The 27,961-nt window shown below is 35.8% G+C and overlaps 1 protein-coding gene across 8 annotated transcripts; it reads left to right on the top strand.

Annotated features, from left to right (window-relative positions):
* The first annotated feature begins 6 nt into the window (after positions 1 to 6).
* clockb (clock circadian regulator b) lies at positions 7 to 27,218 on the top strand. 8 transcript variants are annotated; one of them, XM_051111388.1, is made up of 22 exons: positions 7 to 400; positions 1,029 to 1,133; positions 3,015 to 3,074; positions 3,468 to 3,488; positions 4,144 to 4,292; positions 6,211 to 6,302; positions 6,511 to 6,600; positions 6,720 to 6,837; positions 8,282 to 8,395; positions 8,852 to 8,970; positions 9,125 to 9,207; positions 9,303 to 9,409; positions 9,495 to 9,642; positions 9,734 to 9,809; positions 11,511 to 11,658; positions 11,758 to 11,852; positions 12,321 to 12,428; positions 12,625 to 12,771; positions 12,855 to 13,082; positions 14,778 to 14,887; positions 15,013 to 15,280; positions 24,619 to 27,218. In XM_051111388.1, the coding sequence occupies exons 2-22, from the start codon at positions 1,117 to 1,119 to the stop codon at positions 24,832 to 24,834; spliced, it is 2,514 nt and encodes an 837-aa protein (XP_050967345.1). In that variant the 5' UTR covers positions 7 to 400; positions 1,029 to 1,116; the 3' UTR covers positions 24,835 to 27,218. The 8 variants fall into 8 exon arrangements, with proteins under 8 accessions (XP_050967345.1, XP_050967362.1, XP_050967337.1 ...); XM_051111405.1 differs by having other exon boundaries at positions 11,508 to 11,658; positions 12,637 to 12,771; XM_051111380.1 differs by having other exon boundaries at positions 11,508 to 11,658.
* The last annotated feature ends 743 nt before the right edge of the window (positions 27,219 to 27,961 follow it).

Genomic DNA, 27,961 nt, shown 5'->3' with positions numbered 1-27,961 from the left:
TGCGCATGACCCTGACTGCTCGTGTGAAGTAGGCCTGGCCTAAATGTTTTCATCCTGTTCGAAACCGAAATTGAGTTCGAACGACCACCGATCGAAGGTAAAAGAAGACGAGAAGTCTAAGCTGCTAATGTATATAGCGTTACGACCACCAAGTAAATACGCATTTTAAAACTGTGGGGACTTTGCGGCGGTCAGGAGGAGCTTCCGTTACGCCTCGCGTGTCACTAGGCCCGCTGACCCACATTCGGGAGACCGCTCGAGGAAGTGCGCGTATGAAATTCAGCATTGCATTTCTCATTATTGCAACGATTTTTTATCGCAGCGCAGCATTGTGATCTCCGAAGCCGAAGGAGCTTTTATCTAACCGGCACCGGTGTGGATGTCTGACTGTGTTTTTTCGGTATGTATCAAATATTTTTATGTTTATAAAGGCGGTAGTTCCGCAATACACACTCTGCTGTGCAGGGAAAGAACTCAGAGTGTACGATTTTGTTAATAAGTATTGAAAAGTAGTTCTGTCTCTTTAAGTTTAGATGTAACTGTTTATGCACTGACGTGACATTTAATTTTTCTTCACGTCATATTCGTTTGGTTTAGTTAACGTTGGAATGTTTTCTCACAACGTCAGTGACTGATGTAAATGAGTGATCGGTATGTTTATCATAACAGCTGTTGTGGTTGCAATTTACATGTAATTATTGGAATGAGGTGAGGGTTAAGATGACTTTTAAACTTCCATACATGCCTTTAAGTAGAGGCTTTTGTCATGACTGTGTTTGGTTTGATTCAGAAAACTTTTTTGTTTTTACCACCAAGTGAAAATGTACTGACAGTTTTGAATATATCCTATATCTTTTATAAAGAAGACTATTTATGTTGAGTAAGCGGTAATGGGGCCCCAAGCTCTGTGTCCATCAATTAACCTTTCACCTCTGACTGTAGCAAGAAGGGCCTAACAGATTGACAGGAACGATATTAAACTGCACTGTTAATTTGCCATTTAGTAGTCTTCTGTTTTGTGTCCACAGGCTTTCACATTGGCAGGTCCTCTTCACCAATGTCTTCCCAATGCGTCAGGTTTTTTAACCCCAGACTGATCCATGAGACTGCATTATCATGAGCTCCAGAGACAGGTAGAGTTTAAAAAGACTCTTAGCTAGGCTAAATTTTGTGATTTAAAGTACAGTAAAAACAGTAATATCATTATTATTAGTTTAAACTGTTTTTTATTTGAATATATTTTAAAATGTAGGTTATTCCTGTGATGGAAAAGCTGAATTATGCGCAGTCATTACTCCAGTCTTCAGTGTCACATGATGCTTCAGATATCACTCTAATATGCTGAATGGGCACTGACGAAACAAAATGATTTTGTTTTGTTTGGCTGCTTAATACTTTTGTGGAAACATGATACTTTTTTAGCATTCTTTGATGAATAGAAAGTTCAAAAGAACAGCTTTTAAATTGAAATATTGAATAGAAATATTTAATTTCTGTAATGTTGTAGATGTAGGGTTTAGTTCTTTGTGTGTATGAGAAACAGTCAGACAATGACCGGATAAATTTCACAGAGGCTGCAGCGGCATTTGACGGGTCGATTTCAGAAAAACTGTCAGAAATGCTGTCAATGTAAGTCACTGATTTGACTTTTGCATCCTTACTGGATGAATAGAAAGTTCAAAAGAACAGCATTTAAATTGAAAGAAATCTTTCATTTCTGTAATGTTATAGATTTCTTTACTGTCATGTATTAATTCTTAAAAAAATGATTACTGAACTCTTTTAAATGGTAGTGAACTTCAAAAATAGTTTAGATGCTTCAATATAGTAACACAACAGAAAATGTAGTTAGAATTTGTGTATGAATTCATGCATGCATATGTCAACAACCTACTTATTATAATGTAGTTACATTTTTATTTACCAATGTATTTTCAGTTTCCCATGTTCTGCATTTACATAATAAATAAAATGCAGTAGGACTTAGGGCTGAGCGATATGGCAAAAAATGACAATCATTATTTATTTTATTTTATTTTTTTCAGAATGTTTGACCAATTCTCTCTTTCTTTTCTTTTTTTTTTTTTTTTTTTAACAAGTCAACTTGAAAATGTAATTACAACATGATTCAAGTAACTTTTTCTTTATAAACCCACTAGTTAAGAAAATTCTATTCCAAATGCACCACACATGAAGTTGTCAACATTATGTGAATCTTTAACAAATCACTTGTTAAATATATTTGCATTAAAGATGTATGAACTACAACTACATCTTGTACAAACTTGTCTTATACATATTATATGTTAAGAAATAATACAAGGAAATGCTTTTAAAAAAAATCTCAAAAGTCAATGTAATTTAAATTCAAGATGACTGAAGGTATAATGCCAGTAGAGTATTTTTAACTATAAATGTTGTGTAAAAACAATGAACAGCAGCTTTCAGCTTGTCATCATGATGCAAACATGAAATATCAGACATACAGTAGTAGTTTTTTTTTATTAGATTGCGCTGCTTTTCCATTGTTTTTTTTTTTGATGTAAACATGGATGCGTTTGACACTTGCTCTCACGTCTCTTGCAGCGTCTCATGCATGAAACGGCTTTCCAAAAACACGGCGCTCAATTTAAAAGAAGTTCACTCCCATTTTCTTATGTTTTTTGCCAGTGTCCCAACACAAAAACGCATTCTGTTTGAATGGCACCTAGCGTCACATGAGCGGTTAATCACGTTTCGCTTTACTGCTATCATTGGCATAGTGTCTTTTAAACAAATAAAATTGCAGCAAAACTTTAAATTCGAAATGATCAATAAAATCGGAAAAATCGGACAGGCCTAGAAGGACGACTTCTGTCTATTTTTAGAGGCACATCTCTGTTTCTCTCTCTCTATGTAGTGATATGCAAAAAACAAAGACATCTGTTAAATAGACATGTAATTGTACTGCAGAAAATATATTAAAAAAAAAAGGTTTTCCATCGCGCAGAGAATAAATGTGTGTCCTATTTTAGGGATGATGGTAGTGTTTTTGATGGGCAGATGGAGGAAGATGAGAAAGATAAGGCAAAACGGTGAGTTAAATTACTGATTTTTGGTTGTTCTGTTTTATAACTTCTGAAATATTATAGTAATAGAAATGGGTATAAATCAGTGGTGTGTGGTGGTGTTCTGAAATGAGGCAAAGGGTTTTTTTTTTTTTTTTAAATCAAATGTAAATTAATGTCCCAGTCACATTTTCTTGGTTAAATAAACATACTTACACAATTACTAAAAAAAATCCTATTTGATATTTTTACATTAACAGTGTAATCAATATTCTGTTTATTAAAGCCAAATACGAATCTCATCAAATTAGTGTTTTTAAGCATTTTATATTTATTCCAAACATACTAACTCAAGGCAGTAACAATTTAAAAAGCTGTTCTTTTCTATAGTTAACTTTGAACTTTCTTTGAATTTTTCAGATCATCAGTCATCAAAACTCGGTAAATATTGGTCACAGACACTGAGATTTACTTTAAATTTCACCAAGCTGATTTTTTCATGCCATTTTAAGTCTTATTTTGCCATAATAAAGGGGTTTTATCTAGGTGTGAGCTGTTTACTTTTTTAAAATCTGTCTTCCCATTAAGGCAATTATATTGTTCATTCAGGCTGATTCACAAACGTGTACGCACACAAGACGTGGAATTTATTGCATGAACCATTTGTTTTATTTATAGACTATAACAAGTATTTGTAACTGATGTTGTTCTCACACAAGGCTTTTGCACCACAGAGTATTGCATACTGATGCTACTAAAGCAGAAGTGTTTTTCAAAATTCAACAAAGTTTACAGTTTTCTGACATCTCGACAAGGTACCTTAATATGGCTTATGTTGTTCGCTTTTATCATGAGCCATAAAAAGAATAACGGAAAATGTCAACATCATAAACGCATCATAAACACGCTAACTTGATTAAAAGCACCATTTTTCCGGGTTATGCTTGCACGCTTCCATTACTGGTCTAAAGGTTAATGTTTATAGTAGTAGTTTTCTTTAGACAGGTCTGAAATAAATGTTGTATTTATTATGAGCAAGCATTTTCCAGCCTTTTCATATGTCTTGTTTTCATGCCTTTATTGTCTTCAATTGCAGAGTTTCGAGAAATAAGTCAGAGAAGAAAAGGCGAGACCAGTTCAATGTCCTCATTAAAGAACTTGGCACCATGTTGCCCGGAAACACGCGGAAGATGGACAAGTCTACAATCTTGCAGAAAAGCATAGACTACCTGCGCAAACACAAAGGTGAGGCAGAATAATTACTGGAATAATTACAGATCTGTGTTATTGTTTTGCTGTTGCATTCATACGCACAACACTTGTGTGTAATGAGCTCTAATGCTCAACTGCTGTTGAAAAGAAAAAAAAGACATATAGAAAACCGTTGGCATGTGATTTACGTCTAAGTGGAATGCTGTAATCATCACTTTTCACGATTCGTTTATTACACCAAAAGTTGTAATCTTGATTAATTATGCAGCTCTACTATCATGCTGCTCATGCAGTTTCTGTAGTATGTGTTGTGAGCCGTATGCTAATTATGTGTATGTATCGTATACCTGCATGACCTACAAAATGCCAAAAGGGTGCAATATAAATCACAGCATACTACGTGGAATCCCACAATGCAATATGCTTAACCCCCCACTCCAGATACACCGTTATATCACCACTGTTTTTAATATCTTCCAGAAGTTTTATTATAAGTGAAATATGTAAGTTAACGCTGCAGTCTGTAACTTTTGGTGCTCTAGGGGTTAATGAACAGAATTGCATCTTGCGCAAAAACATTGTAGCTGTAGCTGCTTCTTTCTATTTGTTTATGACGAATCATGCAGGTACTAGGCTACTCCGCACGGGTTCCTACCAGAGCCTAAAATTGTCTGAATATAAAAATTTATTGTAGGTGTACTGTATTGATTCAGGATAAGCCAAAAACAGAGTTCGAAAAATGTTTAATGCAAACCAGAAACAGCACTATATTATTCTGTTTATTATTATTTTATATGTAATATTTATTTAGCTGAAGCTATTTTAATATACTACTATACTACTATTCCATTTAGAACTGTATTGTTGTGCACTTTAGATAACCTACTACCATTCAAAATGTTTATTTTATTATATTTTATTTTATTTTTAATTATTTTATTGTTTATTTTATTTTATTTTTATTTATATTTATATTTTTTATATATTTATATATATATATATTTATATTTATGTATATTTATATTATATTTATTTATTATTTAGTTTGTTTATTCAATTTCATCTATTTATTTTTAAGAAAAAAAAATTAAAAATTAAAAATTAGCAAGGGTTCATAAATTGATCATGATAGACGGTAAAAACTTTTAAAATGGTACAAAAGATGGCAGCTGCTGCTGAAAATTCAGCTTTTTCATTACAGGTATAGATTGCAGTGCATTATGAAAATATTCATTCCCCTTGATTTTATTATTTTATTTTACATTTTATGTTAAACTGCTTTAACCACATCACTCTACACTTCACTCACCGTAATGAAAAACAGATTTGTGATAGCTTTGCAAATTTTTTGAAAAAGAAAAACTGAAATAAGTACATTGCATAAGTATTCATACCCCTTTTGTGAGACTTAAAAATGATCTCAGGAGCATTCCAATTTCACTGGATAATTATGAGATTCTATGAGATGTTTCTGCACTTTGCAAATTTGCAAAGTGATCAAAAATCATTTTTTTTGGCTTCGTCTTCATGGTGTAAAAAGCGAGATTGATGTGCAAAAAAAATCATTTTAAGCAGTTTAATGAGGCTTCAATAGAATGTGGGAAAAAAAAATACTTTTGCAAGGGACCTTATATTTTAACATACAGAAAACAAATATTTTAAATTGTAATATTTTGCAATATTACTGGTTTTACTGTATTTACTATATATTTTTTTATCAAATCAGTGCAGCCTTGGTGAGCATAAGAAACTACTTAATGGGGATAGGTCACCCAAAAATGAAAATTCTGTGATTAATTACTCACCCTCATGTTGGGCGAGTAATTAATCACAGAATTATTCCTTTAAAAGTAACTTTATACTGACCCAAAACTATTTAAGGTAGTGAGCAACTGAAACATGCAGGTCCTAGGAAAACTTATTCCAAGGAATTGTTTGTGTTCACATGCAGAAATTGCTGCACAGTCTGAGTCAAGTGAGATCAAGCAAGATTGGAAACCCCCATTTCTTAGCAATGAGGAGTTTACACAGCTGATGCTAGAGGTATGACCCTGCTTTAGGCAATATGTGTGTTTGTGTTAGTATTTGTTTTTCTCTTTTGCTTTATTTCTGTTTTGAAAGATGTTTCCACTGATTAAAAAAAATGAGTGCATCCTCCTTCATGTTCAGTGTTTTTCATTTTTCACCCATCATTTTTAGTTTATAGATTGAAGCTGTGTTAGTAATGCATGTTTGTTTGTTTTTTTTAAAGGCGCTGGATGGGTTCTTTATTGTGATGCTGACAGATGGCAACATCATTTATGCCTCAGAAAGCGTAACTTCTCTACTCGAGCATTTGCCTGTAAGTGAGAGAGGATGTGTGTGATTAGTTTGCAGATTGTTTGTAGTCTATTTAAAGACATCTTAAAAGTGCTACAATTTTATTTGTCGTATCTTCATGTATAATTGTGTTTGTTTCAGTCGGACCTGGTGGATCAGAACCTTTTAAACTTTCTTCCAGTGGGGGAGCACGAAGAAGTCTATAAAGCGCTGTCCTCACACCCAGACATTGAAATCCTCAACTCTGATTACCTCAAATGTGAGTATCCAACCCCAAACCCCCTACCAGATGTTTTGCTGTGGTGTTTTTTCCTTACTTAACAGGGCTGGGCAATTTACCCATTATTCATGACTAAAACTAAGCAACATTGTGAGAGCATTCCTCATCTACACTTAAGTAACAAAAATAGCATTAGAATAAGTTTTTACTAATTGTCCTGTACTATTTCAAAATGTCAAAAAACTCAGGAATGCTAATGTAGGTCTACGCATGCTATTAATTTGTGTATTTATTTATTTATTTGTTTATTTTTATGTAGAAAGAGTTAAAACTTTTTTTTTTTGTATGTATTTATAAATGTTGTTTATTATATATTTTTTAATATTTTCTGTTTTCATATACTTTTTTATTTTGGTATTTAACTTCAGGTTTTCGTAATTTAATGTATTTCTGTCAATTGTATTACTATATTTACTTATTTAAATATTTCTTTTGTTTTAATTTATTTCAGCTTTTATTTAGATCATTTCTTTACGTCATTGTATTATTTTTTTTTTTTTACTAGTTTTTTTTTTACTACTATTTCTAATTTTCATATATTTATATATTTTAATTTCATATATTTATTTAGATGTAATTTTCATATTTTTTTATTTTTTTATTTTAGCTTTTTTAATTCAAGAAAACTATTTTTCAATTTTAAAACGGTTTCAGTTTTAGTTAATAATTAACTACTTGGTGTATGTTGAATTTGAAAAATGATTAAATAGCATTCTTTCTTGTGTTTATGTATATTTTATTTTTTAATTGAAATTATGGTTCATTTAACTGAGAAAAAAAATATCACCCTTTAAGTTTTTATTAGCAAATCAATAATATATATGACCTTGGACCACAAAACCAGTCATAAGAGTACATTTTTTGAAATTGAGATTTATACATTGTCTGAAAGCTAAATAAATAAGCTTTTCATTGATGTAGGGTTTGTTAGGATATATTTGGCAGAGATACAACTATTTGAAAATCAAAATATTGAGAAAATCGCCTTTAAAGTTGTCCAAATAAAGTTGTTAGCAATGCATATTACTCATCAAAAATTAAGTTTTGATATATTTATGGTAGAACATTTACAAAATATCTTCATGGAACATGATCTTTACTTAATATAATTAATAATTATTTTTAATTAATAATTATAATTTTGACCCATACAGTGTATTTTTGGCTATTGCTACAAATATACCCATGCTACTTAAGACTGGTTTTGTGGTCCAGGGTCACATATAGATCTAGATAGATAGATAGATAGATAAATAAATAAATAAATATAGAACATGTATAGTGAATATTGGTAAAAGAGTGAAAGCTTTATCACTTAATAGTCCTGTCCTGCTTCCTACTAAGATGTTTTCACTCTATGAGGGATTTTAATTTGTCATCATGCATCTAATGTTTTTTTTTTGTTGTTATTTGTTTGTCTTAGCCAAGAACCAGATGGAGTTTTGTTGTCACATGCTCCGAGGTTCTGTGGATCCCAAAAAAACGCATGTGTATGAAAATGTCAAGTTTATTGGCAACTTTAAGTCGCTCATCAACAGTGAGTGTTTGTTTTTCCTCTCAATTTAAACTGACCAAAGCCAGACACTAGTGAAGTATTTTAAAAGCACTTTTCAAGTGTCTGTACTTTAGCAGAGTGTTTTTCTTTAGAAAACTTATTTCACAACATTCCAAAGCATAATATTGTACTTTTTACTGCACTACATTTCATATTAAATATCATTTAGTAGTTAATTACATTAGAAATCTAGTACTTATACTTGAGTATAAGAAAAAACTACGTTTTTAATGTTCTTGAGTGTTAAAGGTTAAAAAACAACAGCTTTTATTTATGAAATGTAGTGCAATAAAAATTACAATATTATGCTTTGTAATGTAGTGAAGTAGTCTCCACCTCCGTAACTGACTCAAACATAAGTTAACTGCATTTGTTAATATGTCCGTTTGTACTGCCAATTTCTTTTAACACAAATCTCTACTTTGAATGCTCTCGCAGTGCCTCTTGCAACCCGAAATGGCCTTGAGGGAATTTTGCAGCACTCGTTGCAGCCGGCCTTCGATGATAAAGTGTGTTTTATTGCGACTGTGAGGCTCGCCAAACCCCAATTCATCAAAGTAAGCTGATAATCAATCAGAAAATCCAAAGCAAAAATAGATCTCCATTACAAATACTCTCTCTAAAAGCAGAAACCATAAGCATGCATCATAACAAAGCATTACTGGCATAAATATTCTAATATTGACTTGTTTTTTTATTGATTGTGTACAGGAGATGTGCATGGTGGAGGAGCCTAATGAAGAATTCACGTCTCGACACAGTCTGGAGTGGAAGTTTCTCTTATTAGATCACAGGTTTTCACACTTGCTTACGTTATCACTTTTTCCATGTTTGCAACATCCAGTTTTTCCTTCCTTCAATGAGATGTCTGTGTGTTTTTGTGTTACAGAGCACCACCTATTATTGGCTATATGCCTTTTGAGGTGTTGGGAACGTCAGGCTATGACTATTATCATGTAGACGACTTGCATTCACTAGCCAAATGCCATGAGCATTGTAAGTTTAAAACAACAATATATTTGAAACTTTAATTTGCCACTTTATTCTTCATATTTTTCTCTTATATTCTGTCTGCTTGCAGTAATGCAGTTTGGAAAAGGGAAATCGTGCTATTATCGCTTTTTAACTAAAGGGCAGCAGTGGATTTGGCTTCAGACCAACTACTACATCACCTATCACCAGTGGAACTCACGACCAGAGTTTATCGTCTGCACGCACACAGTTGTGAGGTATGCAGAGGCACACCGATGACTATACAAACCAGGAAGATACCTATTGTGGTTTTGCTTATGTTTGTATTTTTAATTATTTTGTCTGTAGTTATGCTGAGGTGCGGGCAGAGCGGAGGAGAGAGATGGGTATAGAAGAATCCCCCCCTGAGCTGCCCGGAGACAAGGTGAGATGCTTCTGAGATGGTAAACTCTAAATTACTGTGTTTATGAGGGCATTTTGACACATACAAGTAGGGCTGGGCGATATGCCAAAAAAATTGAATCAATTTTTTTTCGGAACGTTTGACCAATTCTTCTTTTAACAATTTTTAACTAGTCAACTTGAAAATCTAACTACAACATGATTCAAGTAACTTTTTCTTTATTAACCTTCTAGTTAAAGAAAATTCTATTCAAACTTAGTGCGCCACACATGAAATTATCAACATGTAAATTTCTTGTTAAATATCTTTTCAGAAAAGATTCATGAGCTACAACTACATCTTGTACAAACTTTTCTCATACATTTTATATGTTCAGAAATAATGCAAGGAAAATGCTTTTAAAAAATGACAAAACTCAAGGTAATTCAAATTCAAAATGACTGAAGGTGTAACCAGTAGACTATTAACTATAAATGTTCTATAAAAACAATGAACAGCAGCTTTCAGCCTGTCACCATAATGCAAACATGAAATATCAGACAAACAGGAGTATTTCCTCAAGTTTTTTTATTTGATTGTGCCGCTTTACCATTGTTTTTTCTATTTAAACATAAAAGCCTTTGACTGTTACACTCGTGTTACAGCGTTTTTATGCAAGAAACGTCATTCTAAAAATGTTGCGCTCAAGTTAAAAGAAGTTCACTCCCATCTTCTTGCATGTTTTTCCTATTTCACTGCCTGCGTTACATCTTTGTCAACATAAAAGCGTATTTTGTGTGAATGGCGCCTAGCGATATGAGCGTGTCACACACAAGTGGGTCAGCGGTTGGATCGTTCTTTTCTCTGTGCTGTTATCATTGACATATTGTCAAAGTAGGGCTGGGCGATAATTCGATAACGATAATTATCGCTAGGGATACACGATATTATCGGACTGATATCGGAATCGGCCAGTAATGGCTTTAAATGTAAATATAGGCATCAGCCCGATATGAGAAAAATATGCTGATATGTCTTGCCGATAAGGGGAATATGTTAACTCAGTGTGCTCAGGGTGTGCTAACGATTAGATCACGTCAGCAGTGTGGCTTGTAGTAAAGTTTTGCCTGAAACCATTTCAGACTGAAAACCATCAAACTTAAAAAAAAATTTTTTTTAGCTTTTTAAAACTTTTAAAACTTTATAAACTTTTCAAACTTTTTCAAACGTTCTGTTCCGGCTTTCTCAAGCCAACTTAAAGTTTGTCTCGACAAACTTTTATCTTGTTATTATTATCATTATCATTATCATTATCAGACAAACCTGTTTAATAACTCATTAGAACATACCGAAATTAATTTTTCTATTTAGATATTTATTTTGTTAAGGAGAATTAATGGTCTGGTTTGTACAACTTTCACTTTGGCGCAAAAATCTGACTTTAAACTTGAAAGAAATAAAGATTTGACATTTATTGCGATAATTATCGATATCGACTGATATGAAAAAACTTATCGTGATAATTTTCTTTGCCTGTAACGCCCAGCCCTATGTCAGTGTGTCTAATTCTAATGTTTGGTGATGTTTCTATTCCAAATCGCGATTTAACTAACCGCAATGCTTAAGTTTACGTGACCATGCAGCACAGCAACGTCACATGAGCATGTAACAACGATCATCCCCCACCCCTAGATCAACAGCTATTTCTTAATTTTCCTCTCTCTATTTCTCTCTCTCCAGCAGTCTCAGATTTCTGGCTCTGAATCGCAGTTAAACACTTCCAGACTGAAGGAGGTTCTGGAGCGTTTCAGTAACAGTCGCACACCCTCCACCTCATCAAGGAGCTCCCGCAAGTCCTCGCACACCGCTGTCTCTGACAACACCTGCACCTGTAAGCATAAAATAAAAGAGAACCAGAAGTGTCCTCCTCTATTGTGTTTTCCTGATTTTGTGCCTGTTTAAAACCCTTGTGTCTGTTTGATGTCCTTAGCAACTCCCTCTAAACTACAGATGGATGTGAACACTCCACCCCGGCCCGCCACTGTTGATATGACATCCCAACGTCGTTCCTCTGTCAGCACCCAGGTGAGACTTGCGTCTTTAACTTGCCTTTAAAGGAATAGTTCATGCAAAAATTCATTACTCACCCTCATGTCGTTTCAAACCCATAAGTCCTTCAGAACACAAATTAAGATCGAAGGAAATCCGAGAGCTTTCTGAAGACTGACACGGAAGAGAAGAAATTGTTAAATAAAGTTATTTTTGTTCTTTTTGCACACAAGAAATATTCTAGCTTCATAATTACAGTTTAACCACTGATGCCACATTGACTACTTACAACCTTTCTGGCCCATGAACGTGTCATTTGCATTGCTGTCGATGCGGGGTCAGATTTCATCAAAAATATCTTAATTCGTGTTCTGAAGATAAAAGGTCTTGTGGGTTTGGAATGACATGAGGGTGAATTAATTAATGATGTCATCGTTAATGATGTCATGCCATTACTGAATTATAGCAGCTGAATAATGACTGTTATCTGACTTGTTTTGATAGTCCATGAGTTCTCAGAACACCAATCAGACTGGATCTCCAGTCCAAATCAGCCAACAACAACCACAACAACAACCCCAACCACAGCAGCAGGTTCAAACTAATGCCCTGGTGAGAATCACCTTGTTTAGGCTTTTTATTTATTTTGTGGTATGGTATGGATTTTTGTTTGTTTTGTTTCTTTTTTTGTTTTTGGTGTTTTTGTTTGTCCGATAGATCAGATAAGCCACCATTTAAATTATTTCATTTAGATTTTTTTTTTTTTTCCATGACACCATTTTTGTTTTTCTGTGCTTTCTGAATGTAGTTCTCTGCACAGTTAAACGCAATGCAGAACCTAAAGGAGCAATTGGAACAGAGGACGCGCATGATCGAAGCTAACATTCAGAAACAGCAGGAGGAACTGAGACAGATTCATGAACAGCTTCAGAGGGTGCAGGGACCGGGCACTCAGGTACGCACATGTAACTGTGAATATTGGTAGTAACAGCTTTGTTGTCATAGAAGCAAAAGCATGTGATTGAAATGGTCTTTCAGATGATACTCCAGCAGTCGGGTGGTGGACTGAGTGTACAGCTACCGCAAGTTGGAGGAGCACAGACTAACATTTTAGGGGTTGGAGCACAGACTGGGGTCGTAGCTATACAAGGCCAAAATGTGACGAGTACAGCACAGAGTGGGACTGTTCCACAGCAACAAGCACTTCCACAACAACAGGCTCCTCGTTCCCTGCAGCCGAATGTACAGGGCTCTTCTGTTACACAGGTGACTTTGTCATTTTTGCAGTAAGGGGTGTAAATATCTGCTCTGACAACCACTTGATTAGTCTTTATTAAACAGTGCAATGCCTGATGAAATCTCAACTTGGGTCACAATTCAGTTTTTCAGATTTAGTACATTTTATATGTATTATATACACTACCATTCAAAAGTCTGAAGTTGGTAAGTGTTCATGAAAGAAGTCTCTTATGCTTACCAAGGCTGCTTTGGTTAACTAAAAAAATATGGTCAAAGCGGTAATGTTGTGAAATATTGCATTAAATATTGAAATTTATTCCTGTGATGGTAAAGATGAATTTTCAGCAGCTATTACTCTAGTCTTCACTTTCACACGATCCTTCAGAAATCATACTAATATACTTGTTTGGTGCTCAAGAAACTTTTTTCAGTATTTTTTGTGGAAACGAATGCATTTTTTCAGGATTCTTTGATGAATAGAAAGTTCAGCAGAACAGCATTTATTTGAAACAGGAAATCTTTTGAAATGTAAAAGTATTTACTGTCACTGATCAAATTAAAGGATTAGTTCACTTCCAGAACAGAAATGAAAAGTCAGTCGTAAAGAAATTGTTTTTTGAGAAAAACATTTCAGGAATTTTCTCCATATAGTGGAACTATGGTGCCTGTGAACTTCCAAAATGCAGTTTAAATGCAGCTTCAAAAGGCTCTAAATGATCCCAGCTGAGGAAGAATGGTTATGGTTATTTTCTAAAAAAAAAAAAAAAATATTTTAGACTTTTTAACCACAGATGCTTGTCTAGCTCTGTAAGTTGCATGCATACTCTGCACTCAGGTTAATGACAGTTAGGGTAGGTCGAAAAACTCCCATCTCATTTTACTCCTCTAACTTCAAAATCGTTCTACATCGGTGTTTGCACCTTTTTTTTTATTTTGTAAAGGCCGTTTGACCTTCTTTGCACATTCACTTTGCAAACACTGGGTCAGTACTATTGCAGCGATGTAGGATGATTTTGAAGTTGGAGGAAAAAATGAGATGGGAGTTTTTCCACATACCCTAACTCTAATTGAACTGGAGTGCACAGAGTACACGTACGCATCGCAGAGCTAGAAGAGACATTATTGAGGTTAAAAAGTAAATAAATCGCAAATTGTTTTAGAAAATAAATCGTTTTGCTAGATAAGACCCTTCTTCCTCGGCTGGGATCGTTTAGAGCCCTTTGAAGCTGCATTTGAACTGCATTTTGGAAGTTCAAACTCGCAGGCACCATAGAAGTCCACTATATGGAGAATTTTTCTTCAAAAAACAATTTCTTTACCACTGAAGAAAGAAAGACATGAACATCTTGATGACAAGGGGGTGAGGAAAATTAGCTGTATTTTTTTTTTTTTTTGTTCTGAAAGTTAACTAATCCTGTAATGACTAATGACTCCCAACTATTGTACGGTAGTGTATATACATATAATATTAATTAGGTGTTTTTTTGTTTTTTGTTTTTAAACAGCTCTGTTGCAGTTAGATATAAGAGAGGGCTTGAGTGACAGTACAGAACACTAAAGAATTGACTGTAATAACCAGAACCTTTAGTTGTGTATTCCCTAGAAGTAGCTTTTGAAATGGCTCATTAACAATGACATAATCTCTTGTTCTCCACTTCATATGGTGACATCATCTAAATGGATGACATCATTTTTTTTTGTCTCTCTCATTCTCTTTCTCAGCGTGGTCCTGTGTATAACACCATGATGATCAGCCAGCCTGCCAATGCCAATGTTGTGCAGATACCCAGCAGTCTGGCACCAAAAATCAATCAGGGCAATGCAATCAACAGGTCTTTTTCCTCATCTTTTTTTCCCAAGACACCTTCTACAGATATTTCTTTAGATATTACTTTATTCTTGTTATTTAATTAATTACCCATTTATTTATTTCTTGGTCTTACTCTGTCACTTTCAGGTTTCCTGCCGGGCAGCAGTTGGTCACTAAGATTGTGACTGCTCCAATGGCGTGTGGCGCTGTGATGGTACCCACAACAATGTTTATGGGTCAGGTGGTGACAGCTTATAGCCCGTTTGCACAGCAACAAGGTCAGACACAAACCATAGCACTGCAGACTCAGTCAACAGCACCTGCAGAACAACAGGCTCAAGCTACCACATTACAAACAAGTCAACAACAGGGGGCGACACAGCAGCCAACAAAACAGCAGCAACCGTTTTTACAGGTAACAAAGCATGCACATAGTTTCATTTTGTCTATTAATCTCAAGAAATATAATGTTATATAAATCATGCAAACAAAAAATTAAATATTGTACTTGTTTATTTTTATTTTAACATTTATATGAGCACCAAATTACACTGACCAAAATTATAAATGCAGTACTTTTGTTTTTGCCCCCATTTTTCACGAACTGAAAGATTTAAGACTTTTTCTGTGTACACACAAGGCCTATTTCTCTCAAATATTGTTCACAAATGTGTCTAAATCTGTGTTAGTGAGCACTTCTCATTTGCCGAGATAATCCATCCACCTCACAGGTGTGGCATATCAAGATGCTGATTAGACAGCATGATTATTGCACAGGTGTGCCTTAGGCTGGCCACAATAAAAGGACACTCTAAAATGTTCAGTTTACTGTATTGGGGTGGTCCCAAAACCAGTCAGTATCTGGTGTAACCACCGTTTGCCTCACACAGTGCAATACATCTCCTTCGCATAGAGTTTATCAGGTTGTTGATTGTGGCCTGTGAAATGTTGGTCCACTCCTCTTCAATGGCTGTGCGAAGTTGCTGGATATTGGCAGGAACTGGAAGACGCTGTCGTATTCGCCGATACAGAGCATCCCAAACATATTCAATGGGTGACATGTCCGGTGAGTATGTTGGCCATGCAAGAAATGGGATGTTTTCAGCTTCCAGGAATTGTGTACAGATCCTTGCAACATGGGGTCATGCATTATCATGCAGCGACTTGAGGTGATGGTCGTGGATGAATGGCACAACAATGGGCCTCAGGATGTTGTCATGGTATCTCTGTGCATTCAAAATGCCATCAATAAAATGCACCTGTGTTCGTTGTCCATAACATACGCCTACCCATACCATAACCCCACTGCCACCATGGGCCACTCGATCCACATCATTGATATCAGCAAACCGCTCACCCACACGACGCCATACACACTGTCTGCCATCTGCCCTGTACAGTGAAAAACCGGGATTAGTCAGTGAAGAGAACACCTCTCCAAAGTGCCAGACGCCATTGAATGTGAGCATTTGCCCACTCAAGTTGGTTACGGCGACAAACTGCAGTCAGGTCGAGACCCTGATGAGGACAACGAGCATGCAGATGAGCTTCCCTGAGACGGTTTCTGACAGTTTGTGCAGAAATTCTTTGGTTATGCAAACCGATTGTTGCAGCAGCTGTCCGGATGGCTGGTCTCAGATGATCTTGGAGGTGAAGATGCTGGATGTGGAGATCCTGGGCTGGTGTGGTTACACATGGTCTGCAGTTGTGAGGCCAGTTGGCTGTACTGCTAAATTCTCTGAAATGCCTTTGGAGACGGCTTATTAGAGCTCTGGTAGACATTCCTGCAGTCAGCATGCCAATTGCACGCTCCCTGAAAACTTGCGACATCTGTGGCATTGTGCTGTGTGATAAAACTGCACATTTTAGAGTGGCCTTTTATTGTGGCCAGCCTAAGGCACACCTGTGCAATAATCATGCTGTCTAATCAGCATCTTGATATGCCACACCTGTGAGGTGGACTGATTATCTCGGCAAAGGAGAAATGCTCACTAACACAGATTTGTGAACAATATTTGAGAGAAATAGGCCTTTTGTGTACATAGAAAAAGTCTTAGATCTTTGAGTTCAGCTCATGAAAAATGGGGGCAAAAACAAAAGTGTTGCGTTTAGAATTTTGGTCAGTGTAGCAAATTAGGATGATTTCTGAAGGATGGAGAAGGCTAAAGTAATGGCTGTTGAAAATTGAAAATGCCATGTCAAATTTTAATATTTCACAGTATTACTGTTATACTTGATGAGCAATAGAGATTTCTTTCCAAAAACAGTAATAATATTCCAATAATAACAATCATCATCATATGTGTGTGTTGTAGAGGTTGACCAATAGTGGATTTTACTAATACTGATAGCTAGGTTGGACCACACTGTCTGATAACTGAGAATCAACTGATAGTTTTTAAAATAGATACTGAATGCAAACTAAAAATGTGCTGAACCGGCAGCACACACCAGATGCATTCAATTCAAGTAGCAATCTAAAACTGCTCTTTGTTTAATTACCAAATAGGCAAATGAACAATGTAGCATCAATGAGTTCGCGTTTGACAAAACAGAGCAAAAGGGAAATCGAAGTCTGTATTATAGCTCTCTATATGAAGCATACAGGCTTTATTAGAGCCATACAAAAACATGTAGCTGAAAAATGCACAGTACACAATCTTCCAGCCTAGGATGAAGTCAGTATGTACATTAACAATCATTTGGAAGAAATATAATGTAATTTAATAGAAAACCATGTGAGGATTTCTGTTGACTGAACACATTTGCTTTCTCACTTCACCAATTTTAAATATGCAACTTCACTGGCTAACAAATGCATTAAAGTGACCAGGTGGACCGGTATTGAGAAAATATCCCGCATTTTCATCAGTCTGTTGGTTTTTAATAATCATATTAAGAAGCCGCCCATGCGTTCTTTTGTCTTTTTTTGAGGCGGTTTCTATGATGTTATTTTAATGACAGATGTCTACAGCAGGCGCATCAAAATGTGCAAGCACAAATCTCTTCTCTCGCAGGTGGATTCTCTTCACTCTCATAAGAAAAGACTTGCATGTGCGTGCTCAGATACACAGATCAGCGCATATGACAATGGATGTAATCAGTATTTACATAGCATAACAGTAGAAAATGTATCTGTCTCATACGTGTCCCACATTGTACCGCTAAATCTCATCTATGTCCCACAACAGCCCTATTGCCAGGTGGTCACCATACATTTTTTTCAAGATTTTGATAACTTATTTACTTGGCTTTTGTTATCATTCAAATGTGGCTGGGTGGTTAATAATGCATTTTTCTATGGTGTGACAAACTTAGAACACATAGGGCCCTATGAAATTCGTTTAGTTTTTTTTCCTGTTTTAACTTTTCTAGATTCTGTTTTAATGGTTAAATTAAAAAGGTTTTACTGGTCAACCTCTAGTGTGTTGTGTGTATATTAGTGCTGTCAATTGATTGGATAAAAAAACAAACAAACAACTAAATAATCGCTATGGGATCAAATTCCCGCCAAATGTATTGCAGTCACGGATAAAAAAAAAAACAAGCAGGAAAACAAAACTTTAAAAACAAAAAAGTAAAAATATATTGCACAAAATTTAAAAATGAAAGCAGTGTTTTCAGAATACCAAACAATGGTCACAGATTAAAAAATAAGCGTAATTCAAAAATTTAATAACGCAGGCATGAATCAAAGCTTTAAAATTATATTGCACAAAACTGAAATATTAATGCAAAATTTTCCAACTTGCGCACAAAATGTTTTCCTTGGTTATGTTTCTCTGTTTTTTTTTTTTTTTTCTGCTTTCAGACGTTTTCTGCTCATATTTTTATTTTTTGTATGCTTATGCTCTTTTTCTCTTCGCTCTTGTTTCCAGATTCTGCGCTTGCTTTATCCAAATGTCGCAGTTAGAGTTTCATGTAAATCATGGAGGGTTTAAGCGTCGTCATTGGTCCACTAGTTCTTGATTAACAGCTCCTCCTCTAGCCAATCAGTCGTAGAGGGAGTATTGACGTCACGCCAGCGTGCCTCATTAGCTGCCGAATGCTCAGTCTGCTGTTCACACTTGTATAGGTGAAAATGGATAACTGTCAGCTGGGGGCAACATCTTTCTGTACAGGACACCGTTATACAGGTGCTGGTCATATAATTAGAATATCTTCAAAAAGTTGATTTATTTCACAAATTCCATTCAAGAAGTGAAACTTGTATAATGTGTACATTCAGTCCACACAGACTGATATATTTCAAGTGTTTATTTCTTTTGATTTTGATGATTATAACTGACAACTAATGAAAACCCCAAATTCAGTATCTCAGAAAATTTGAATATTACTTAAGACAAATACAAAGAAAGGATTTTTAGAAATCTTGGCCAACTGAAAAGTGTGAACATGAAAAGTATGAGCATGTACAGCACTCAATACTTAGTTGGGGCTCCTTTTGCCTGAATTACTGCAGCAATGCGGCGTGGCATGGAGTCGATCAGTCTGTGGCACTGCTCAGGTGTTATGAGAGCCCAGGTTGCTCTGATAGTGGCCTTCAGCTCTTCTGCATTGTTGGGTCTGGCATATCGCATCTTCCTCTTCGCAATACCCCATAGATTTTCTATGGGGTTAAGGTCAGGCGAGTTTGCTGGCCAATTAAGAACAGGGATACCATGGTCCTTAAACCAGGTACTGGTAGCTTTGGCACTGTGTGCAGGTGCCAAGTCCTGTTGGAAAATGAAATCTGCATCTCCATAAAGTTCTTCAGCAGCAGGAAGCATGAAGTGCTCTAAAACGTCCTGGTATACAGCTGCGTTGACCTTGGACCTCAGAAAACAGTGGACCAACACCAGCAGATGACATGGCACCCCAAACCATCACTGACTATGGAAACTTTACACTGGACCTCAAGCAACGTGGATACTGTGCCTCTCCTCTCTCTCCCTCCAGACTCTGGGACCCTGATTTCCAAAGGAAATGCAAAATTTGCTTTCATCAGAGAACATAACTTTGGACCACTCAGCAGCAGTCCAGTCCTTTTTGTCTTTAGCCCAGGCGAGACACTTCTGACGCTGTCTGTTGTTCAAGAGTGGCTTGACACAAGGAATGTGACAGCTGAAACCCATGACTTGCATACATCTGTGCGTAGTGCTTCTTGAAGCACTGACTTCAGCTGCAGTCCACTCTTTGTGAATCTCCCCCACATTTTTGAATGGGTTTTGTTTCACAATTCTCTCCAGGGTGCGGTTATCCCTATTGCTTGTACACATCTTTTCCTTCCCTTCGCCTCTCTATTAATGTGCTTGGACACAGAGCTCTGTGAACAGCCAGCCTCTTTTGCAATGACCTTTTGTGTCTTGCCCTCCTTGTGCAAGGTGTCAATGGTCGTCTTTTGGACATCTGTCAAATCAGCAGTCTTCCCTATGATTGTGTACCCTACAGAACTAGACTGAGAGACCATTTAAAGGCCTTTGCAGGTGTTTTGAGTTAATTAGCTGATTAGAGTGTGGCACCAGGTGTCTTCAATACTGAACCTTTTCACAATATTCTAATTTTCTGAGATACTGAATTTGGGGTTTTCATTAGTTGTCAGTTATAATCATCAAAATCAAAAGAAATAAACACTTGAAATATATCAGTCTGTGTGGACTGAATGTACACATTATACAAGTTTCACTTCTTGAATGGAATTTGTGAAATAAATCAACTTTTTGAAGATATTCTAATTATATGACCAGCACCTATATGTGTCTATCTGTCAGTTCTGTACACCTGCCTGGCGATCCATTAACGTTAAATAAGCCATCCTAGCGACTCTGTATTTATTCGCCTACAGTCACATTGTGAAAGGGAGCAGTCACTATATTCACCAGCCTGGAGAAATTACTGTTATATTTGCCTGCCTCGCCCATACCTGACTGATAATAAGTCTTATGGTTATTACTTTTAGGAGAGGAAAATATGAGTAAGAGTAATATATGACAGTTACAACTGTTTAGTTCACTGTATATTGCTCGTAACTGTCAACTGTCTGTAGGCAATATTTTGCTTTTTTTTTGTCATCTATTTCATTGTAAACAGATTTACAGCTTTATATTTCATTATCTTTCACAGTATCTTATTGGAAAGGTTAATGGTTTTGTAAGATTTATCACGTTTTGTGTTATCTGAGCTGAGATTATAAAATGACATACAGTTAAGCAATATCACACGAGGAAGTGTTTTCCCTGAATCTTTTGAACTAGCCTATTGAACTGTAGGCTAGTATAAAATAAATATAACAAGTACAGTTTGAGTGAGTTTAATTTGTAACTATTTTCTCATTTTGCTCTATTTTGATGAGAAGTCAGCAGAACAGTGTCCTCCACAAGGCAGCACACAGCAGCCTTTCATATTGAATGATTCCATTTATTCCTCACTAAATGAATGAGCCATTTGAATGAATTATATAATGTCTTAATCTAAATATAGTAATTTGCTGCCACCTACTGGCTGTTTTACTTTCATTTTGTTGCTGTATTCAAACTTTATATATTTAAAGGGGTCCTATTATGCTTTTTCACTTTTTGAATTTTAGTCAGTGTGTGGTGTGTATCTTTGGGCATAAAAAAGATCTGCAAAGTTACAAATCTCAATGTCCGCTCCAAAGAGAGATATTTAGTTTTTAAAAAATCCCTTTTCAAGAACTACAACGAACGACTCCTTTGGACTACAACGTTTGTTTTCCGCATGCAATGATGTCACAGCGCGGTCCATTAGAATATCATTAAATTAAATCCCGCCCACGAAAATTTGAATTGTAGGGACGAGGTGAGGTTACCCTAACGATGCAGCGTGGAGAGCTGCTTCGAACAAACTGCAGCGCGGCGGGTATAAACACAAGCATTGACTAAAGTTCCCGATTCAGAGCAGTAACACACCGCAGACGTGTGCAGTACAGGGGGTCGAATCACATGCCGAAGCTGCAATCTACTCCGGTTGCCGCGTCGGAGCCATAATGCGCCACAGACGTGTGCAGTGTGTGTGGTAAGAGATTTATTCATCATACAGTGTAGATAGCTTCTCTTATAACGTGAGTGTTTTTTAAAATGCATAAGCTTGCACTAGAATAGGCTAGGCTGATCAGTGATGATATTTTTTGATAATGTTAGGCTGCTTTTACCCTTATACAGTAGCTGGTTTCGGGCAATGAAACTAAGTATGTAAATAATTAAATACATTAGCACGTTAATATCATGTATTGGCGATCTCGCAGGCTGATGATAGGACCCAACACTACTGTAGCGTATTATTTACTCACCCTCCATGCATCCTAGGTGTATATGACTTCCTTCTTTCAATAGAATGCTTGCACTAACAGTTGTACACGGAAATTGCTTCTTTGGCAAGGGGCGTGGCAGTACTGAAACACCGTCTAAGCTGTTCGCCAATCGCAACACAGTGGGACAGCTAACCAATCACAACAAATTTCGTTTTTCAGAAAGAGGAACCTGGAACTAATCAAGCCATTTGTGCCAGGCTGGGAGAAATGTATTGTAATAATGTAAATTATGTTAAAAATAGTGTGTTTTTCCAACCACCAAGCATGAAAGCATGTTCTAGTACACCCCCAAAACAAAATCATGGCTCTGTTAAAGAGCATAATACGACCCCTTTAAAACATTAATTTGATAGTGTTATGCAAATATATATGTAGCTATGAAAATAAACACGATATGCAAATAAATCATTATTTGTATATCAAATCCACCTAGCCTCTGTAACTGTTCCTTCTGTAACACCTATCATTTTCATTGATCAGTAGTCAAATCTAGCCTAGTCAATGCGTAAACATTACATTCATTCATAATTAATTTACCAATTTTCTCATTTAACGTTAACGGATCGCCAGGCAAGTGTACAGCACTGACAGGCAGACACATATAACGGTGTCCTGTATGGAAAGATGTTGTCCCAGCTGACAGTTATCCATTTTCACCTGTACAAGTGAACAGAACAGAAGACTGAGCATTCGGCAGCTGAGGCGCATTGGCGTGACCTCAACGCCCCTCTTTGACTGATTGGCTAGAGGAGCTGTCATTCAAAAACTAGTGGACCAATGATGATGCTTAAACCCACCCTGATTTACATGAAACTCCAACCGCAACATTTGGAAAAGCAAACGCAGAATGTGGAAAGAGCGAAGATAAAAACAGCATAAGCGTACAAAAATTGCACTTATTATTTTTCGATCCCGTGACCATTGTTTGCTATTCTGAAAATGTTGCTTTCATTTTTAAATTTTGTGCAATATATTTTTAATTGAGTTTGTAAATTTTGTTTTCATGCTTGTAATGTTTTTTGACTGCAATACATTTGGCGGGAATTTGATCCCATAAATTGCACATTTTTTCTGAAATTAATCCTTATTAATCCTACCTAACATTAATTATTTTTTTTTAATCCTTTTTATTACAATAATTTCTCATTCAATCTTCAAATTAATGTAGAAACAACATAAAGACAGTATATTTTTAATATTTGTTAAATATTTTTTTGTGACTGAGTGAGTATTTTGAGGAATTTTTACCTGTGCCCTTCAGCAAGTAGGAAATGTACAGAAATTGGATAAAGTCATCAAACACTAAATACTAAATTAAATATAGACGAATCCTTAAAGCTACAAAAGTTATTGATCTGCTCTTTTTTCTTTTATTCTTTGATTAACAGACATTACAGCAGCTGGGTTATTAGCTTATTTGACTGGTATTATTTTGAGAGCTGCTGCTGAATGTGACACGGATCTGACACGTATGCTCGTAATTTAATTCGCGCTTTAAAGGAACACTCCACTTTTTTTTGAAAATAGGCTCATTGTCCAACTTCCCTAGAGTTAAACAGTTGAGTTTTAACGTTTTCGAATCCATTCAGCTGATCTTCGGGTCTGGCAGTAGCACTTTTAGCATAGATCATTGAATCTGATTAGACCGTTAGCATCTCGCTCAAAAATGACCATATATATAATGACAATATTTTTCCTTTTTAAAACTTGACTCTTCTGTAGTTACATCATGTACTAAGACTGACGGAAAATGAAAAGTTGCGATTTTTCTAGGCTGATAATTATTTTATAATTTTTTTTTTTCTTCCAGCGTAATAATAAAGGAACTTTAAAGGAGTTGACGGCTGCGTAATATCATTTTCATTTAAATTTTAAATATCATTTTAATTTAATATGAAGTGATACCGGCTACAGCATGCACCACCACATTTGTGCGTGCAATTGAAGTGTGCTTGCTACAAGCACAGTATAACGGCTCACAGGACAGGAAAATTAGTTTTTACTGACATGGCTGACAACATCTCATCTGACCACAGTTCACTGTTGTCCTACTGAAGCTCCTTCGTCACCTGTACCTTTCGCACGATAGTTTGACTAGCGCCTGGCGCTCAAATTAGGTTAGAGTGCACATCTGAAAAGTCTCCCGTTTGATGTGGTCGTGAAGATGTTCTGTGACTAAATAAACATACTTCTTGTCAAGGAAAAAAAGTGACGGAAAAAGCAGTTGTGAGCAGGGTGGCCAACCCTAGCCTCACCCCCGCCATTAAACTGGAAAAATTAATTGGCTGCTTTAACATGCTGTTTTTGTTAGCACTAGCATAGATGTGTTTTTAGATGCCTATGTAAATCTTCCCTCAATTTTTTTCAGATGAACATATTAGTCAACTTTAATTTTTAAATCAAGTGTTTGACTTGTATCTAATTTTCTGCTATGTATTTATCAGAGCACACGTCTTCTTCATAGCAACCAGTCCACACAACTTATCCTGCAGGCTTTCCCTATTCAGCAACAAGGTACATTTACTCCATCACAACAACAACAGCAGCAACAACAACAACAACAACAACAACAGCAGCAGCAACTGAAACCACAGACTCAAAAACAGCAGAAACCAACCCCTTCTCATCAGACTGACAGCACTAGTGCGCAGTCTCAGTAACGTGGATGAACACAGCATCCAATCAGATGGAGGAACCAGCTAACTAGTCTCTTCTAGGAGTTTATTGGTGCTCTATATCATTTGAAAGCTCTACGCTAAAACGTCTCTTCCTGGAAACGCCTTGGAAGCATTTAAGACAAGGAACTCTCTCGACATGGCAGCTGCGTGGAACACAACACCACCAGATGGACGCTGTGGCAACCATGCGGAGCGTTTCACCAAACCAACAGGTGGTTGCCAAACTCATTATTTATTTCAACAACCGAAAAAGCATAGGATTGCTAGCCTTTGCATGGTCTTTGCCAAACAGACAACCCTGTTCTCAGTCTTTCACAGTAAACAGCCCAAAGAACTGAGTCTGTCTGTACAGTCTCGTGTACTATACCATGTAAATACAAAACCGTAAAGGAACAAAGCAAGATACTGAATATTTTATATGCTGCATGAAAAGTGTAAACTTTCTTTTGTAATTCCAGTTTTATGATTTTCTTTTTTAAGTATTATTTTAATTTTAACGTTTTTATATTATTCATATAGTGATGCTTTTTTAACCCTTCCCTGACAATGGTCTCTTCACATATAGTTAGGCTTTGTTTTTGGGTTTTTTGGAAATTATTATACCCCTTGTCTCATGTGACATACAAAGAAAATGTTGTTTTTAAGTGCCAAAATTTCGCTACTTTGTTACAAAAACAAAACTTACAGTTTTTTGTTGAATGTTAATTTGCTTTTTAGCTGAGTCATAGTAGTCCACTAAAAAGTTGTTGTGCACCTTTCCCTCTTACTTATATAGCACTTATTGTGTTCATACACACTAAAATAGTCCATCCTTCTAGTAAATGTGACCTAATGGTCTTTTAAGTTCGTTTGTGTATGCATGAACAGTACGTTTCTCAGATGAGAATGACACGCCATGAATAAGCTTTCAAATCCTCATTCATAACTGCTTTGTTCTCCCTCATGGTTTTGGGAGCTATGCAAGAAGCCCCATCCAGGGCACAGCGTTTCTATACGTGTGACTGAGGAGTACTGTGGACCTTTTAAAGGGATAGTTCACCCAAAAATGAAAACTACCCCATATTTTTTTTTTTTTTTTACTCACCTTCAAGCCATCCTACAGTAGGTGTATATAACTTTCTTCTTTCTAGATAAATACGATCAGAGTTATAGTAAAAATATCCTGGCTTTTCCATGATTTGAAACGATTGTTGAGATTTTGAAGCATAAAAAAGTGCATCCTTCAAACATAAAAAGTACTCCACTGCCCTTATGAAGTAAATCAATGTGTCTGTGTAAGAAAAATATCCGTATTTAAAACTGTTAAAACCGTAATTTCTAGCTTCCGCTAACTGTTGCTAATGTGGAAGCACAGACAAGAGAACAAACAAAACCTGTCACGAATTAGAAGTACAAAACAAGGATTTGTAAAGAGAAATGTTGAGACTGGCTTTCTTTGCTTTAAACAAAGCTTGGAAAGTTTTGAAATGAAAGAATAAAGTCATATACACCTGGGTTGGCTTGAAGGTGAGTAAATCATGAGGTAATTTTAATTTTTGAGTGAACTATCCCTTTAAATCCTATTTTCAGGAAAGGAATGATATTGTCCTCTTACTATTTTTTTCTTTTTTTTTTTTTTTTTTTTTTTTTTTCCAAAGTTGTAATTCAAACCGAAGCAGGGTTATTGTGCAGCTGTAGAGTCTTAAAGTTAAGAGTGATCTTCCTTTTAATTGTCTGTGTGTGTGTGTGTGTGAGAGAGAGAGAGAAAGAGAGAATTTAAAGTGCAGGCTATTATATCAATAACCGTTTGTGACTCTTCCAGTATTGTTGTGTTGGTTACTACAGTGTGTATTAACCCCAGCAATGACCAATCAGTTCTTGCGTTGCAGTATCTCAGCATTCTAGATGTTTCCCCATTGGCTTGTTGGCTATATACCTCAGAAATGGTTTTATATATGAAGTATTCAAAGCAATTTTATTTTCATATGGCAAAAGACTTCAATATTAAACAGTATTGCTGTGTATAGACCGGTAGCACTGTTAAAAGATGGGTTAAAGCTGAAAGATATATGGAAACTGAATAGATTTTGACATTGTTGAGGAATTCCAAAATTAGAGATGCCCATAATGTAGATGTCCAACTTCCCTTATCTGTCCAATTCTCTTTCATTGTGTTGTGATGTGCGTTTCATAAGAATGAATTGTGCACTGAAACCCTCATTTGTGTTCGCTGTTACTGTTGGAATTAATGTTTCTCATAGTGTGTACAATCAAAAATAACTTAAAATTTACACCCCTCCCCAAAGAAAGCTACTGACAGGTTGAAGAAAGAACTGATTTGGATTTTGGATGTTCTTGAACAACCTTCTGTATGTTTTTTTTTTTTTTTTTTCTTTTTTCTTTTTTTCTTTTTCGTATGCAGCCAAAAGATTGTGCACTTTTAGAATGTGATGGTTATTTCTGTTTAGCCCCAAAAATTTAAGTGTTTGGTCTGTGATAAAATAGAAGTTAAAAGACGTCTTCAAAGACGTTTAAAAAAAAAAAGCCCTATGGTGTTTAACCATAAAATTTGTTCATTTTGTCCATACTGAATTGCTGTGCACTTCAGTACAAAACCATGTTACCACGAATAATTGCTTGCAGATCTTATTTCCTTCCATGTGAATTTGTATGAACTCTTTTGTCAGTTTACCAAAAAACGTTAATTTTCCCTCCACAATATTCAATCTTGAAATAAAGCAAACAATGTTATTCACATTCTCTACTAAAATGCCTGCTTCAAGATTTACTTCTTTTTTTTTTTTTTTTTTTAATGTGACAAAGCATAGTGCAAAGCATAACATATCCTGTTGCCAACAGGTGGCGCTATGATTATAAATTAATATTGGCCTTTAGATGTCTTCAGGTTAGGACTCTTATTAAACATTTAAAGTTTGGTGCAGATTGGACATTTCATGTTTAAGTTAGTGTAAAACAAGTAATTTCCTGTTGCCAGCAGGTGGCGCTATGTTTATAACAGAATATTGGCCTTTAGATGTGTTCAGGCCAGGATTCTGAAATTTGGGGCAGAACAGACATTGTAAGGCTGAGCTACAACACCTTCGATTCCCATGGCGAAACATCGAAATGT

The sequence above is a fragment of the Labeo rohita genome, chromosome 1, assembly GCF_022985175.1.
Source record: "Labeo rohita strain BAU-BD-2019 chromosome 1, IGBB_LRoh.1.0, whole genome shotgun sequence".
NCBI lineage: Eukaryota > Metazoa > Chordata > Actinopteri > Cypriniformes > Cyprinidae > Labeo > Labeo rohita.
This window is presented reverse-complemented; position numbering and strand designations above follow the sequence as displayed.

Bases quoted from the DNA above. Each gene is read 5' to 3' on its own strand.
- clockb (XM_051111380.1), top strand. The intron at 8,396-8,851 runs GTGAGTGTTTGT...ATGCTCTCGCAG, and splicing joins CTTTAAGTCGCTCATCAACA to TGCCTCTTGCAACCCGAAAT. The intron at 14,888-15,012 runs GTCTTTTTCCTC...TGTCACTTTCAG, and splicing joins CAGGGCAATGCAATCAACAG to GTTTCCTGCCGGGCAGCAGT.